The following is a 16,362-nucleotide window of genomic DNA, read 5'->3' as shown; positions in this document are numbered from 1 at the left end:
AAAAGGTTATATTAGAAAAGTTATTCTTACTCTCATCTGGGTTATATTATACCAAGATTAGTGCAATTGAGTCACATGCCATTGTAAACCAGAAGTTTACTAGCCCAAATGAATTCATAATTTGGCACGACCGATTGGGTCATCCGAGAACAACAATGATACGGAAAATTATTGAAAACTCCCATGGACATTCATTAAAGAACCAGAAGATTCTTAAATCTAGTGAATTTTGTTGTGCTGCATGTTCTCAGGGAAAGTTAATTTTAAGGCCATCACCAGTAAAGATTGGATTTGAGTCCCCTGAATTCCTAGAAAGAATTCAAGGCAATATATGTGGACCTATTCATCCACCATGTGGATCTTTTAGATATTTTATGGTCCTAATAGACGTATCTTCGAGATGGTCACATGTGTGCTTATTGTCTTCTCGCAACCTAGCGTTTGCGAGATTACTGGCTCAAATTATTCGATTAAAAGCACAATTTCTAGAAAATTCAATCAAAGCAATTCGTCTTGATAATGCTGGTGAATTTACTTCCCAAGCCTTTGATGCTTATTGTATGGCTAATGGAATAAGTGTTGAACATCTAGTAACTCATGTTCACACACAAAATAGGTTAGCAGAATCACTTATTAAACGCCTCCAATTGATTGCTAGACCCTTACTTATGAGAATAAATCTCCCAACCTCAGCTTGGGGGAATGCTATTTTACATGCCGCAGTACTCATTCGTTTGAGGCCAACAAGTTACCATTAGTTCTCTCCTATGTAATTAGCTTTTGGCCAGCAGCCAAATGTTTCCCATTTAAGAATATTCGGGTGTGCGATATATGTTTCCATTGCACCACCTTCTCGCACTAAAATGGGACCCCAAAGAAATTGGGGATATATATTGGATATGATTCTCCCTCTATAATAAGGTATCTTGAGCTATAAAATGGGGATGTATTTAAAGTCCGATTTGCTGATTGTCATTTTAATGAATCAAAATTTCCAATATTAGGGAGAGAGAATAAGCTTCTTGAAAAGGAACTTAATTGGAATGCATCATCGTTGATGCATTTAGATCCTCGATCAGGGCAATGTGAACAAGAAGTTCAAAAGATTATACATTTGCAAAGAATAGCAAATGAATTCCCTGATGCATTTTTCGATACAAAGAGGATAATCAAATCTTATATACCAGCGAAAAATGCTCCGATTGGAATTGATACCCCAGTTGGACAAATAGCCACTGAAGCAAATTCACGCCAGAAGCGTGGCAGGCCTGTCGGTTCTAAAGACAAAATTCTTGAAAAAGAAAAGAGGTCAATGCTATTCCTATTGAAAAAGACATAGTAAAGACACCTGCAGTTGTCCAAAATTCTGATATAATTTTAACGCCAAAAGACGTTTAGGTACCTGAAATTTGTGAAAACAACGAGATCTCGATAAATTATGTCTTTACATGAGAGAAATGGGACTGAAATAAGACAATTATCAATGAAATATTTGCGTATAATGTGGCATTAAATATCATGCATGAAAGTAAGGATCTTAAGCCAAGATCAGTCGAAAAATATCGACAAAGGAATGATTGGCCAAAATGGGAAGAAGCCATAGAGGCTGAGTTAGACTCACCTGCAAAACGTGAAGTCTTTGGACCTGTAGTCTGTACATCAGAAGATGTAAAACCTATTGGATACCGATGGGTATTTTCCGAGAAAACGAAATGAGAAAAATGAAGTTGTACGCTACAAAGCTCGACTTGTAGCACAAGGTTTTTCACAAAGACCCGGTATAGATTGTGAAGAAACATATTCCCCTATAGTGGATGCAATAACATTGCGTTATTTGGTCAGTTTATTCGCATATCATAAGTTACATATACATTTAATGGATGTGGTAACAGCCTACTTATACGGCTTGTTAGATCGTGATATCTATATAAAAGTCACTGAAGGACTAAAGAAATCTAAACTATCCAATAAATATTCACATGGATTATACTTAGTTAAATTGCAAAGATCTTTATATGGTCTAAAGCAATCTGGACGAATGTGGTATAATTGTCTTACTGAGTATCTAGCAAAAAACGGATTTAAAAATGATGATATCTGCCCATGTGTTTTCATAAAGAAATCTACATCTGAATTCATTATAATTGCTGTGTACGTTGATGATTTAAATATCATTGGGACTCCTTAAGAGATTCCAACTATTATAAAAACTCTAAAAGAAGAGTTTGAGATGAAAGATCTTGGAAAGACTAAATTTTGTCTCGGCCTCCAGATCGAGCATACAAAAAGTGGGATCTTCATTCATCAAACAACATACACATAAAAGATCTTGAAGAGATTTTATATGGATAAGTCACATCCATTAAGTACCCCAATGATCGTAAGGTCTTTGGATGTGGAAAAGGATCAATTCCGTCCTAAAGAGAAAATGAAAATATCCTTGGCCCTGAAGTACCATATCTTAGTGCCATTGGACCGCTAATGTATCTTGCTAATAATACATGACCTGATATATCATTTGTTGTGAATTTACTAGCAAGATATAGTTACTCTCCAACTAGAAGACATTGGAGTGGAATCAAACAAATCTTTCGATATCTTCATGGAACAGTTGACATGGGATTGTTTTATCCATATGGATCCAAGTCACAACTAGTTGGCTATGCAGATGTTGGATACTTGTCTAATCCACACAAAGGGAAATTTCAAACAGGATACCTGTTCACATATGGTGGTACAAGTAAGTCGCGAGTGTTTTTGGCTCAAGAGTTTGATCCAATATATCTTGTTATCATGTGGACTAATTGATCATAAGATAGCTTCAACTGTCCTATTTGAAGATAATACAGCATGCATTGCTCAACTTAAGGGTGGATACATTAAAGGTGATAGAACAAAGCATATTTCTCCCAAATTCTTCTTCACTCATGATCTTTAAAATCAAGGGACAATTGATGTCCAACAGATCCGTTCAAGTGACAATCTGGCAAATTTATTTATAAAGTCACTCCCAAAATCCTTCTTTAAAAGATTGGTACATGAGATTGGGATGCGTCGATTTTGAGACATTAAATGATGTTGACAAGAGGGGGAGACTGTACTCTTTTTTCCTTGGTCAGGTTTTTTTCCCATTGGGTTTTTCTTGACAAGATTTTTAATGAGGCAGTCCCCGTCACAAAGGATATTGTACTCTTTTGCGCTTTCACTAAAGTTTTTTCTTATTGGGTTTTTTTAGTAAGGTTTTAACGATGCATAATTCTAAATGGACATCCAAGGAGAGTGTTGTGATAAGAATCACTTCAAATTTAATGAAGGTTGAAAAGTGATGACAATTTGTGTGTAGAAATAGAAGAAGTATCAATCTAAAAAAACACATAGCAATAATAAAATATTCTTTCCTTCCTCCATACATTATAATTCTCTCTTTTCTCTATCTATCCAAGGCCTTAAGTTTATAATATATTAGTAAATATAATAATCATCTCAATTATATTAAGATAGTAATTATGAAAAATATTACTACTAGAATTCTATATTTATATTTTTTTATCTTATATTTACATATTTCTTATTTATTTATTTATTTTACAACAAAAAGTAATTAAAGGATCACTGTGGAGGATTTAGCCACCCTTAAACTTGAAGGGAGTCATGCCTTCCTAGTTCCTTCTTTCTAGTCCGTTCCCCCCAATTTCTATACTTCTTCTTCCTCCTCTTATCTCCTCCTCTCAACTTACTGAAGTATTGAAGTACTCGCGTTTCAATTCTCATTCCATGGCGAACAAGCTCTGCAATCGTAACCATACACCTCTTCCTCGCGTCCCCCTCTCTTTCTATATTTAATATTCTCTCTTTTTGTTTCTGCGATTTACTTAGTAAACAAACAGATCCTACACCGCACTATGAACACTCGTTTTAACTCTTCTTATTGTTATTCCAATTGTTCTCTCTCTCTTGCAGAGGATATTTTGGAGCAGCTGAGAAATGGTACAGCAAAATTTGAGCTTGTATCTTCGCCACTTCCTTCACTTGCTGCTGCTGCTGCTCCTAAATCCAGTAACATCACAAGCTTATTTGGAATCGGAAATTGTAGCACTAGCACTCTTTTTTTCGCTAGAATTTCCTCATCACTGTGAGTCATCATTTCCCTCGCTTTTTCTTTCTTTCTTTCTGGTCACTCCATGGTTTTGTTTTATTTTATTTTATTGTTCAAAATATGAGTATGTACATCTATTTGCCTCAAACTCATGGGCACTTGAATTTTCCAACCAGTAGTTCAAGTTCTTGAGCTTTAAACATTAAAAAAAAAAAAGGAAAAAGAATAAAAAGGAGCTATGTATAGAAATCTATTAGTAGAATGTGGATATGCCTAATGACATAGGAAATTATGAATTTGTATACTGTTTTTCAGTCAAACCAAAATAATAATGATTCTAGTCTTATTTTGTGTGTGTTTAGGGGATTTGATGTGGGATTTCAAATTTTTAATTATAGAAGGGTGAGATAACCTAAGATGTTTGAAGAATCTAAAATATTGAGGAACTATATATGTGCACTGTGGTTGACTTGTTTTGTCCTTTTTTATTTGATTTTGGAGAGTTCGTAAGTTTTTCAAAAGTGGATGAGAAGTTTTGAAAATTTTTCCTTCATGGTTTGAATTTCGATTCGTTTGCTTGTCACCTGGATATGTCAGTGGTGGACAGTCTCCAGCTATGAAGAAGCTAGAGCAGTTTTCGGTTCAGAAGGTCACAGGGGATGGAAGGTGTATGTTTCGTGCACTGGTACTGTCTTCTTTGCCATTTGTTTTAATCACTTCTCTGGTTTCTCCTTTGCAGAATTCACATGCTGATTTGATTTGTTACTCCTCGATTTTTGAAGTGTTTTTATTTTTAACCTTTGAAATTTTTTAAAGACCCGTATGCTATAATATTTGTTACATAATTCTTACTGAACTGCCTAGTATATAGACTTGAAACAGCTCATCAAGTCCCATCCTTGTGAATCGAGTTTTCTTCTAATCCTTGCATGTATAGGAAACAAAATAACTCTTGTTGAAAACTGAAAAGTTAATGGTATTTGGATTAGTGGATTTCAAATGTGATGCTGAGTAGATGACCTCCACCATTTGAAATCAGCCTGAGAAAAGTACAAGATTCTAAATGCTGCCTGCTCTAGCAATTAGGAATATTTGAAGAACCGAGGGGAGGATGAGATTCATAAAGTTATTAGATAGTATTTCCTGGGCATATTAAAATTAAGTTTGGAGTTGTTGGTGATGGACTCTTGTCTTCTGTTGAAAGTACCTGACTGGAATGTAATCCATTTTTTCATGATCTTTCTAGCTTCTGCCGTATTTAATTTTAACCATGTTGTTTCCACTGCACTGCTATTTTCAAGCACTGACTCTAGTGAATAATTCCTCTATGAACTATCAGTTTAGTCTGTCTGGCATAGCGCAGAATGATATAACTAGCCTTAAGATTTGAGAGTTGGGAGGTTCTTTGCATGGTACTTCCTTGCAGACATTGGTCAAGAAAAGTTTTGCCTGGTGGGTATGGAACATCACAAACAAGAGGATGATTCATGATTGATTGTGCTTTGTGGAAAAAAACCTTTATTTTTACTAATTTATATAAGTTGTTTCCAATCTGTATTTGAGCTTTAAACATGGCTAATTTGATATTGGTTTTTCAACAAAATTAGGTCAAAGGAATGGCTTACAATAAGGGAGTCTCTCTTAACCAACGCAAAGAGAGAGAAGATGCAGGTATGCTGATATACTGACAACAGACATGCCAATGGGAAAAGATATTGCCCTTTTTTTTTTTTTTTTTTTGCTTTCACTTACAGGATGTTCTTTATGTAACACAAAGCATGGTGATAATAATTATGGCTGGTTCTGCTTTCAAATTTAACTACTTTTTTCCAAGTTTCTTTCGCATCTTGTCTTATGACTCCTATTTTTTTTTCCTCCTTTGCTCTTCTTTTGAATCTTTTGCCTTGCCCATGATAGCGCAGATGAACTAAGAATGGCTGTGAAAGAAGTTATATGTGATAATAATGGAGAACGTAAATTATATGAAGAAGCTCTCATTGCCATCACAGTTGATGAGTCTCTACCACGGTATGTTTTGGAAATCTCAAGAGATCGGAGATTTTGAAGTATATTGTGTAATTTGTATACAGTGGCATGATTAAATGTGCTATTCTGCAGTTACTGCCAACGAATTGCGCGATCTGATTTTTGGGGAGGAGAGTCGGAGCTGCTGGTTAGTGTTTCTATATGCATATTTCTTAAGTACTGTAAGCTTTGCTTTTTCTACCTCTTCTATATTTTAAGATTTCAATACATTTATAATCGAAGTTTATATAAGTCTTACATATGTTCTTCTTAGACAAACCTTAGAATATTGAAATTGAATGCATTGTTTTGGCATCATTCTGTCATAGACGGATAGGCATTAGATCAATTAAATAATTTGACTCGTTTCACGATGCTATCATATGTAGAGCTTGGGGTTTGATCAAGGACTGGAACCTCTGTAAAAGAAATTTTATTTGTCAAACTATAAGTAAATTATATCATAATCTACCTAGTTAAATGATTTAATATCATATCTTGGTATTTTGATATTTGATCAATACAGAAAGTGGCATTATTTACTTATTTAGTCATAACTTTTGATAGAAACTCCCGTTAGGCCTTCTAAACAAGAGTTGGTCCTACACTATCAAGAAGAATTGAATTGTCCTCCTAAGAGATCCTCTTAAAGATTCTCCTAACTTCTAAATGAAAGAAGAATTGATACCTTTTGACAACATACCAAGACACTGGAAGTATCTGCTTTCTACCTCATTAAGTATTTAAGTGGATGTTTAGAAATATTCTTAGGATATTATGTCATTACTCGTTTGTCAATGTTTTAATCCTTGTTTCCTAATTGATCCACAAATCCCTTGAACAAATAATCAGACACTGAGCAATGGCCATATTCTGGCAGGTACTGTCAAAGTTATGTAAGCAGCCAATTATTGTTTACATACCAGAGCATGAGGTATGCCTAATTCTTACTAGGTTGATATTATCTAATGTACTTGCTTTATTAAATATTATGACTTGTGTATGGAAAGCATGTCTATACAATGGGTGATTATTTCGTTGTTGCTCTAATTTTTTTATGAAAAGATTTGGTATAAATAGGTAATAATTCCTGTATTTTGGGGGAGGAGAACAAATGTAGATAGTACTTGGATATTTAGTGCATTTGTGAACTGCCTTGTGGCCAGTTTAGTATGATTCTTGTAGTTTATATTAGGTTTAATTACTCTATTAATACTTTCATCAACTTTTCAATTAGTCCTTTACAATTTGAAAGTTTGTAATTGGGTCCTTATACTAGATTTTTTTTTGTTAGGTATTACTAGTTGTTATCTTTCAAAAAACCAGAATAATTTCAGAATATTTATTTCTAGAATATTCCACACTTCATCCTACATTAAACACAAATAATATTCAAAAAATATTTCATACTTTTTAATAAATAATGTTAGCAAGGATATCCTGGAAAATTTTTATCTAATATGAAGCCTTAATTACAAAGTTTTAAACTATAAGGATATAATTGAAAATTTGGTAAAACTTTAAGGACCGAGTAATTTAGCAATTATTTTGTTTTTATTATAATGAGTAAACCACTATTTCAACTCTTGAAAGATAAATATTAGTTTGCTGTCAACATTATCCTCACATTGGATGTATTTTTCAAGGAAACCAATTTTTTTCGGATACCATGAGATAATTATGAATCTTTGTGGGACTACTAATCTTCCAAGCATCAAAATGGTGATTTAGGGCTTATTTCGATGACCTTTTAAACAAGATTTTTTTTTTGAGTTATCTTTTTTTTAAAGATCTTTTAGAAAAATACAATTTTGTTTGGATATCTCATGCAAAAATATCTTTTTATCTATCAATTATGTTTGAGTATAATAATATAAAAGTATTTTTTTGTTTATTTATTATGTGAAAAATATATTTTTTTTAAAAAAATCTTTTTAAAAAGATGTAAATTGTAGCTTCTCAAAAAAGATTTTTTTTTTTAATTTTTCTAGTACTTTTACTTTTACGACTAGAAATTTGGCAAACACCTTAAAAAATAAAAAAACGGTTTTTGTCTGGTTTGTAAATTATTTGCAGCATAGAGGGAGTGGTTGGGGATCTGGTTTCATTCCCATTGCGGAGTATGGAAGTGAGTTCATAAAGGGTGCTAGAAACAGGAATCCCAAGAAACCTGTGAGGCTATTGTACAGTGGTAAGAACCATTATGATCTTTTGCTATGAGGAACTGCTTGATGATGGATGAGGAGACAAGGAAAGGAAAGAAAGAAAATGAGAGGCAATTTCAAATGCCATTTTTGCTTTGTTGATATTCAGATGTTATAATTTGTTTTTGATATTTAACCTACTTGTAACAAGTAAACAACAATTGTGAACCTTTTGATGTATTCTTCTTTTCCTAGTTGACAATGTGACAATGTGTCATTTATTTTATTCTTCCTTCAACAACAAACAATGACATCAACAACAGAGTCTTTTTCCACTAGTTAGGGTCGACTACATGGATCAAACAACGTCATTGCACCCCATTATATATCATATGTGCAGTCGACTACATGGATTAAACAACGTCATTGCACCCTATTATATATCATATGTGCAGTGAGACTGTTGACATGTAAATTTTCTTTGAATATCTCATGTATAATCTTTTTAGGTCTTCTTTTAATATTTGTCACATGTCATCCATCCTTCTAACAGGGTGTTTTGATCTTTCATCTCATTTTATTCTTCCTTTATTTTAATAATTATAAAAGTTACATCAAAGGTTTTTATAAGAAACTAAGATTTTAAAGTAGTTTCTTATAAATGCTTCTAAATTTTAATGAATTTCTATATAACATAATAAAAAAAATTAAATAATATTAATATCTGTCCATATAATATCTCCTTAACAAATATAGTTTATACTAGAAACTTATTTTAAATATAATACACATTTAATTTGGATAAATATTAATAAATCCTTATTTTTGTAACCGTCAAATTTAATGAGGTTTGAATATGATTGTGGTGATTGATTGATGAACTTAGCACTTAGGAAGATTAGCTGGTGGTGGAGGCAATCTTGTTGAAGGGGTAGGTCCATTCTCAACCTCAAAACTCATGGCTAGCCCCCATGGTAGATGAGTTTCCAAATGGCAATGCACAAGCCAAATTCCTAAATAGTGAAAATAATTGATTTAATCATGTAATCAAAACTCAATCTCAACCAATATAGTGAAAATGATTGCATTTAATCTATTAAACAAAGAACACCAACCTGGATTATTTGCTTGGAATCTGATGACAGCCCATCCTCCGACAGGTACAGAAATTGTGTTACGCACTTGTGGATCAACACAATTAAACTGTGGTTCGGCTATGGTAGCATTATAATTCCCAAACCCTTGAGCCAAAACATAGAAATTAAATCCATGAACATGAATAGGATGGTTCTCGGTGCCAAGTATAGCTGTATTTTGAAGCACAATTTGCACAGTTGAATTGAACTTCAATGTCTTTGCCTTTGTTGATTTAGGTGCAAAGATCAAGGGATTGCTAGTGTTGGTTTCTAAAGAAGGGTCAGTATAGTTAAACACAAGTGGAGGTTGACTTGGGAAATCTTTAGTGTAGACCCCACTAACATTGCGGTAGAATGCCTCCAACATAGAGAAGCCTCTACCTGTAGGCAACACAAATGACTCATTGTTCATGCTTGCAGAGAATGGTGAGTTTACCCCAAAGGCATTTAAACATGCACTTGGTCCTGGAAGGTTGCATACGGTTAGGGCAATTCCAAATGCGATGAACATGTTTTCATCCACCTTACGTGGAACTGGAATCCAATGAGGACCATCAGCCAACCCTGAGAACCATTCATATACAAAATTATTAAGAGGGACGGGTATAATACTTACGCATGATAAAAAGTTTTACATAAATTTGTACAATCATACTGCCTAAATACTAAAAATCAATCTCCAAATAAGACGAATATATTGAAATACAAAATATACATAAAAAATAAATTTAATAACACATATAATATATATATTTATACATAAATATATAATGATTAATTTAATAATTAATTTTTAGTATATAGATAATATTTTTAAATTTTGTAATAGTGTATGTATGTAGAGATAAATATATAATTAGACCATGAAGGATAAAATATGTATAAGTTCGTATACTTTTATACAAATCTTTAATTTTAATTTTTTATTTCAGTAATATAATATGAGATTGAATCTTTTCTTTTTTTTTTTTTTGACTTGAGAAAATAAAGTGTAATCTCTTATTATATATTTTATAAGTGAAAAAAAATATAAAAAAATATTAAAGGTTAAAAATTTATATTTTATACTCTCAATTGAAAAAAAAATTACGAGGATGTATTTTCAAATGCTACCTTGATGATCTTTTAAAAGATTATATTCTATAGAAAAAGTTTAGCGAGTCAGCACTTTTATTAAAATTTGTTTAACACTCAGTTAGCAAAAAAAAAGTGAGTAATTCCACATTTTTTGATGAAATCTCACACTAGTAAAAACACCAATAACTAATTGATAGTTACAAATAACAAAACTTGCTGATCCTTAACACTCCTCTATTCTATATATATTACAACCTCACTATAAATTATGAATGAAAATGTTAGACATGATTATGCACTAGTCTACATCACGCAAAGAGTAACGAACTAACGATTGATTAACTAACTGTTATTAGTCTACCGACGGTGAGTTTGAATTTGCTTTTGAAAAAATATTTTTCTCTTTTTGTTTTATCTTTCTTAAGAAGATTATTTTATTGCAAAAACAAATTTTTTTTGTTTGGATCGAAAATATATAAGTAGACAATTTATTAAAATCTCCTTAATTTTTTTTAAAGAAAAGCGATATCTGGCTTACTTAAAAATGAGATATGCTTGTAGCTTGTAGTTTAAAGAACTAAATTGACAGTTTTAAAAATTTAAATGAGATATGCTTGAAATTTAAAGAAGTAAATTGAACCCTAACTCTCTCAAATGTGCTGCTAATACCATATCCTTACCTGTGAGATTAGAGTAGAACTTGTGTGCTGTTGGCGTATCATGTGCATCTGGCAGGTTTGGCATTATAGGTGCTGATGTTGAAGATGCACCCTCATAAGTAATCACTCCCCTTGCAATTGCGGTATCGTTTCTTACATTTGAGGAACGGTATGGGCTGAATGCCATGTAATAAGAACCCACTCTTTGGTTTGTTGTGATTATTGCATCAACGGTTTGGCCCGGTGCCAATACTATAACGTCCGTTTTATACTCTCTAGTGTACCCAGCATCAATGGCTACAACTGTGAAACTGTGGTTTGCAATCTTGAAGAAGTGTTGTTCATTCAGTGCAGCATTGATAATTCGCAACAAGTACCTTTTTCCTTGCTCCACGTTCAGCCGGTAAGTCTCTGAAAAATTAAAACATTTCGATGTAAAATTTTTACTGTAAATTAAAGTCAAAATTCACGTGTACTTATCTTTATATAAAGTTGATATTGCACCATTGTTATATGATTTGATAAATTTGACTAAATTTTTATCTAATAATTTTTAATTATAAACTTCACATAAAAACAACTCCATACACGTGAGTGTCACTGAGCTCATCAATGTTTTTAAACAGTTGACTTACGGTTTTGAGAACAATTATAGAAATCGCCAGGCAAGCCATTAATTGTGTAAGCATCTGAGTTTCTCGGAGCTATTCCTTTTGATGCATTGTTTCCAATGTCCTCAACATTATCATTCCACCACTCCCCTGCAATAAATAAATAAATAGAATTAAAAAATAAATATCATGAAATGTTTTTCAAAACAACGTTTTATTTATTACAATCTTTTGAACTGGACGCTATAATACTTTTTGAGGCGTGTATCTTTTATGTTAAATTATATTTTAATAAAAAAAATATTTTTAAATATATTTAGACACCTAAACATATTTATATGTTGGTGTATATAATTTTATTTTTGAGATAAATTTAGAAATAATATGTATAATGATGTATTATTAATTATTAATAAAAAATGAAAATACTTATATAATTAAAAAATATTAAATTCATTAAGAAATAGGTTATATTTTATTATCAATAAATATCATGATGTTATTATAGTTTATTTACAAAATTCTTTATATTATATTATACATGTATAAAAAACAAAAAATTTGAAATTAAGTGCATGCATTATTTCATGTGGTGCTTTATAATAGCTCATGTTTCACATTTTTCTTTAATAGTAATAATGCAGAAAATTCAATCCTCGGACACTAAGGAGGAATTGAGAAGCAAGACAAAATACATACAGTAGCCCACAACATACACAACTTACAAGACTTTTAGCTAATAAAATTCAACCTTAAACTCAGACCAAAGGAAAATCAACCTTAAAGTACATGATTCAAAAAAGTACAAGAACCTAATGAAGTATTCACCTATTATCAAATAAATCCAAACTTTGCACTTACAAATAGAATATATAAAGCAAAAAAAAAAAAAATTGGCAAAAGTAAGGAATGAGGAAAAGATAAAATTACCGAGCAATATGGGTACTTCTTGGTGAACTTGAGAGAATGGATATGATCTGCCTTTTGAAGGCCTAATGATAAGGGATCCATAGATATTGGCACGTAGGAAAGAGGAGTGCGCATGCCACCAAAGTGTTCCTTCTTGTCCTGTTATTGTGAAATTATATGTGTAACTACCACCAGGACCTATTGGACATTGAGTTACGTATTCTGGACCATCTGACCATTGGCTCGCAAGTTGAAATATTCCATGCCTGCGCTCATTATATAATAAGGAAAAGTATAGAAAAACAATGAGAATACTAAACAATGTAAACAATAGAAATGTCGAATATTCAATTTTATAGGTATATAGATAATTATATATGTTGATTATTCTTAATTGGATAGTTATTTTTTCTATTCGATTTACTTATATACAATTAATAATGACTGAATGTTCAATTCATTAGGTGTGCGGATGGTTATTCTAATATTATGATTTAGGAGGTAATTTAGAATTGAATTTTTTTTATTTTATTGGATCAATTATAAAGCTTATTGTTCACATTATTTAAAAAAAATTATTGTCTACCTAACAAAACCGAATTAATAAATATACCCGAATTTAGAGTTACATATTCTATTATATGTTTACAAAAATGTTGTTGCACACACAAAAAAATCTGAATTATGTATTTATATATATACATTTATGTATTATTTCGTATATTTAATATATATTTTATACGAGGGAGACTTATATAGTGGTTATTTTTTATATATATGTAACATGATTAACATATTTATTGAAAGACAAGGATTAGTACAAAAGATTAAGATAATGAAAAAAAAGTAATAATATTAAAAATATAAAATATAGTCACATTAGTGTGAAGAAAATAAATTATTTTTTAATTAGTTAAACAAAAATACTATGTGTATATCAAAAAATCAATCATCTTATATTTATGTATAAATATATGTATTAATTAATTTATTTTTAATATATATTTTATATTTTAATATATATTTTATATTGATAACTGATGATTTTTGTATGTATACTTAATGTGATTGCTTGTTAATTAAATGTATTAAATATGTATGGCAGATCAGAATATATAATTGTATTCTTTTATTTTTTTATTATTTTGAAAACTACAAGCAAGTTCACTATATAAATAAGTATATAAATTGTAGATTTGATTCAAAGTAATAATAATTTTTGCCCATCTATTTCATTGAAGTTACATTGAGTTTGAATAAGTAAAAAAGAGAAAAAAAAAAAAAAGCTTAGGAGAGGTAGCAACGGTATACAAATAAGTAAAGAAAAAAAGATATTTTCATAAAATTGAGGACTATTTTATGTATTCTGAAATTGAGGGATTAAAGTGTTTAATTTTAAAAATTTTAAAGATTAATTTAGATAATTATTTAAAATATTATACATATATAAAAAATTAGTTGATATGTGTTATTTTATATATTTTAATATTTATTCTATACTAAATGATTAATGATTGATATTTTTGTATACACATGTGATGATTAATATATTAATTGAAAGGAAACTATTAATCTTAAGATAGTGAGGACAAAAATAATATTAAAATATATAAAATAGAGTCATATATTAGTGTGACGAAGAAAATAATTAAATCCATTCTATAATTAATTAAGTGTGTATTATGTATATAAATCGAAACTTTAGAGTGATTTAAAATAGTAACAATTTTTGTACATCTGTTTGATTGAAGTTACATTGAGTTTGAATAAGTAAAAAAACAGGAGAAAAAAAAAGAACAAAAAAGGATAAAAAGGCATATTAATAATGTGAAAGAAGAGAAAAAGGTATCTTCCAAAGAAGTGAAGAACCAAGAATTTATTGGTCAAATCTTAGGAGGAAAGGTAGCAAGGGTAATTAAGTAGTAGATACCAATGAATAGTAACATTATAGGGTGATTTGTTATTAACATGAATAATAACAGTGTCACCCTCTTGAGCCTCAATTCCTGGCCCTGGTAAGGTTCCGTTGACTCCAGTTATTACATGCTGATTACACAAACGCTCCACACTGAAGTTCTCAACCTGCATCAACCAAAGTAGAAATTCATTAATGATTTCAACTATTATTAGTATCAATAATGTTTAGGAGATAATAAAAAATCAATTTAAATAATTTAAAATTATTTTATTTAATATTTATTAATTATTATTAGAATAATTGTACAACTTTAAATATGATAAATATATAATTATTATAAATATTATGTGTATAAAATTATAAATGTTATATTATATAAAATAATTTTAAATATTATCTCTTTAACATTATCATATTAGTATATTATGCAAACTCTAATTATTTATTAATTACTTTCAACAGAGAGAGGGGATTGGATTCTGATGATATCTCGCTCATAATAATAATTTTATATGTAATCTTTAATTATTCATTTTGTCATATATATAATCATTTAATGTGTATATTAAAATCAACCAAAAAAAATTACTTGTGTAGAATATATATTAAAATATAAATTAAAATATATATTGAAAATAAATTAAATTATATATATTTATACATAAATAATATTTTTAAAAATCATTTATATATTTGATATATAACCACTAAAAAGTCAAAAGTTCCATCTCTTTTGTTTATCCAATTAAAAATGAAAGAATTTCAGATAAAGCAAAACAAAAAGAAAGTAAAGCCATACAAATAAAAAACTCACGCTAACAAATGATTTCATGATACATTTAATTAAACGATAATATAGTTAGTTAAACTTTGTGACTTTGGAGGGAAAATTCAAGGAATCTAGGTAGAATGAATTGAGGGAGAGGGTGGTTGATGGTGGCGGTTGAGGTTGACGGTGGTGGAGGGAGAAATAAAGTGGTTGATATATGGTAGCCGTATGAACTACGGTTGACAAGGTTAATAAAGTTGAATTTTTAGTTTTTAACCTAAATTTTTACAACAAAATTTTGGAATTTTTATCATATGCCTTCTAATATGTTTAAAATTTGGATACACATGACAAAAAAAATTAAAAAAAATAAATAATAAAATATCACACATTACGTCCCATGAAAAATTAAGCGTAACATATGATTATATATATTTTTTAAAAATATTTAGTAATTAAAAAATATTAACTAAAAATAATCGAAATTTATTTTATTTAATATTTATTAATTGTTATAATAATTAATAAATATTAAATAAAATAAATTTTAATTGTTTTTTTTCTAATATTATCGATATTTTCTAAAGAGAGAAACACAACAATGACATAATAATGAAAAGGCCCAACAATAATAATTCATACATCCCAAGTGTGTTCCACAACAGCAGCAGAAGCCAATAATGAAGAAGCTACTAGCATAATTGTTGCAAAAGCCCATGCAAGATAAAACACAAAACGCGTCATAACGTCGATATATTTGATGCTTGTAGATATAGTTGAATGTACTAATTATTATCAATGGAACAATTAATGAAGCAATTATACGTATTTATATAGTGAATCCCATAGCTTTGACATTTCCAATTTTAGCACGCTTTAGTAGGTTGGTTTGTTTGATTATTAAAAGCAGCTGAATTTTGGTCCGGATTTGGAAATTAATTATAAGAGGATGAAAATTGTTGCAAGCTAAACCTTTGACGACAAAGTTATTAATCATATTCAAAATATATAGCCACAT

At 30.1% G+C, this 16,362-nt stretch overlaps 2 protein-coding genes across 2 annotated transcripts; one reads left to right on the top strand and one right to left on the bottom strand.

The window, feature by feature from the left end:
• The first annotated feature begins 3,592 nt into the window (after positions 1–3,592).
• On the top strand, positions 3,593–8,582 carry LOC107625680 (Cysteine proteinases superfamily protein). The gene is made up of 8 exons (XM_016328371.3): positions 3,593–3,796; positions 3,961–4,132; positions 4,694–4,781; positions 5,704–5,767; positions 6,019–6,124; positions 6,215–6,269; positions 7,002–7,055; positions 8,198–8,582. Exons 1-8 carry the CDS (start codon positions 3,775–3,777, stop codon positions 8,339–8,341), a joined length of 705 nt encoding a protein of 234 aa, XP_016183857.1. The 5' UTR covers positions 3,593–3,774; the 3' UTR covers positions 8,342–8,582.
• A 410-nt stretch (positions 8,583–8,992) lies between these two features.
• LOC107628458 (laccase-7) lies at positions 8,993–16,132 on the bottom strand. The gene is made up of 7 exons (XM_016331119.3): positions 15,987–16,132; positions 14,588–14,739; positions 12,679–12,923; positions 11,773–11,898; positions 11,159–11,548; positions 9,381–9,965; positions 8,993–9,278 (listed from the first exon to the last, which is right to left on the bottom strand). The coding sequence occupies exons 1-7, from the start codon at positions 16,086–16,088 to the stop codon at positions 9,148–9,150; spliced, it is 1,731 nt and encodes a 576-aa protein (XP_016186605.1). The 5' UTR covers positions 16,089–16,132; the 3' UTR covers positions 8,993–9,147.
• Positions 16,133–16,362: the final 230 nt, after the last annotated feature.

This window comes from Arachis ipaensis, chromosome B2, assembly GCF_059453495.1.
Source record: "Arachis ipaensis isolate K30076 ecotype BB chromosome B2, ASM5945349v1, whole genome shotgun sequence".
Lineage (NCBI taxonomy): Eukaryota > Viridiplantae > Streptophyta > Magnoliopsida > Fabales > Fabaceae > Arachis > Arachis ipaensis.
The sequence above is the reverse complement of the archived record's forward strand: the minus strand, read 5'-3'. Positions and strand labels throughout refer to the sequence as shown.

Excerpts from the sequence above, each read along its gene's own strand:
- LOC107625680 (XM_016328371.3), top strand. The coding sequence starts at position 3,775 with ATGGCGAACAAGCTCTGCAATC. Across the intron at positions 3,797-3,960 it reads GGCGAACAAGCTCTGCAATC|AGGATATTTTGGAGCAGCTG; the intron begins GTAACCATACAC and ends TCTCTCTTGCAG. Across the intron at positions 7,056-8,197 it reads TTTACATACCAGAGCATGAG|CATAGAGGGAGTGGTTGGGG; the intron begins GTATGCCTAATT and ends AATTATTTGCAG.
- LOC107628458 (XM_016331119.3), bottom strand. The coding sequence starts at position 16,088 with ATGACGCGTTTTGTGTTTTATCTTGCATGGGCTTTTGCAACAATTATG. Across the intron at positions 11,549-11,772 it reads CTATAATTGTTCTCAAAACC|AGACTTACCGGCTGAACGTG; the intron begins GTAAGTCAACTG and ends TTAATTTTTCAG. Across the intron at positions 9,279-9,380 it reads ATTCCAAGCAAATAATCCAG|GAATTTGGCTTGTGCATTGC; the intron begins GTTGGTGTTCTT and ends TTCACTATTTAG.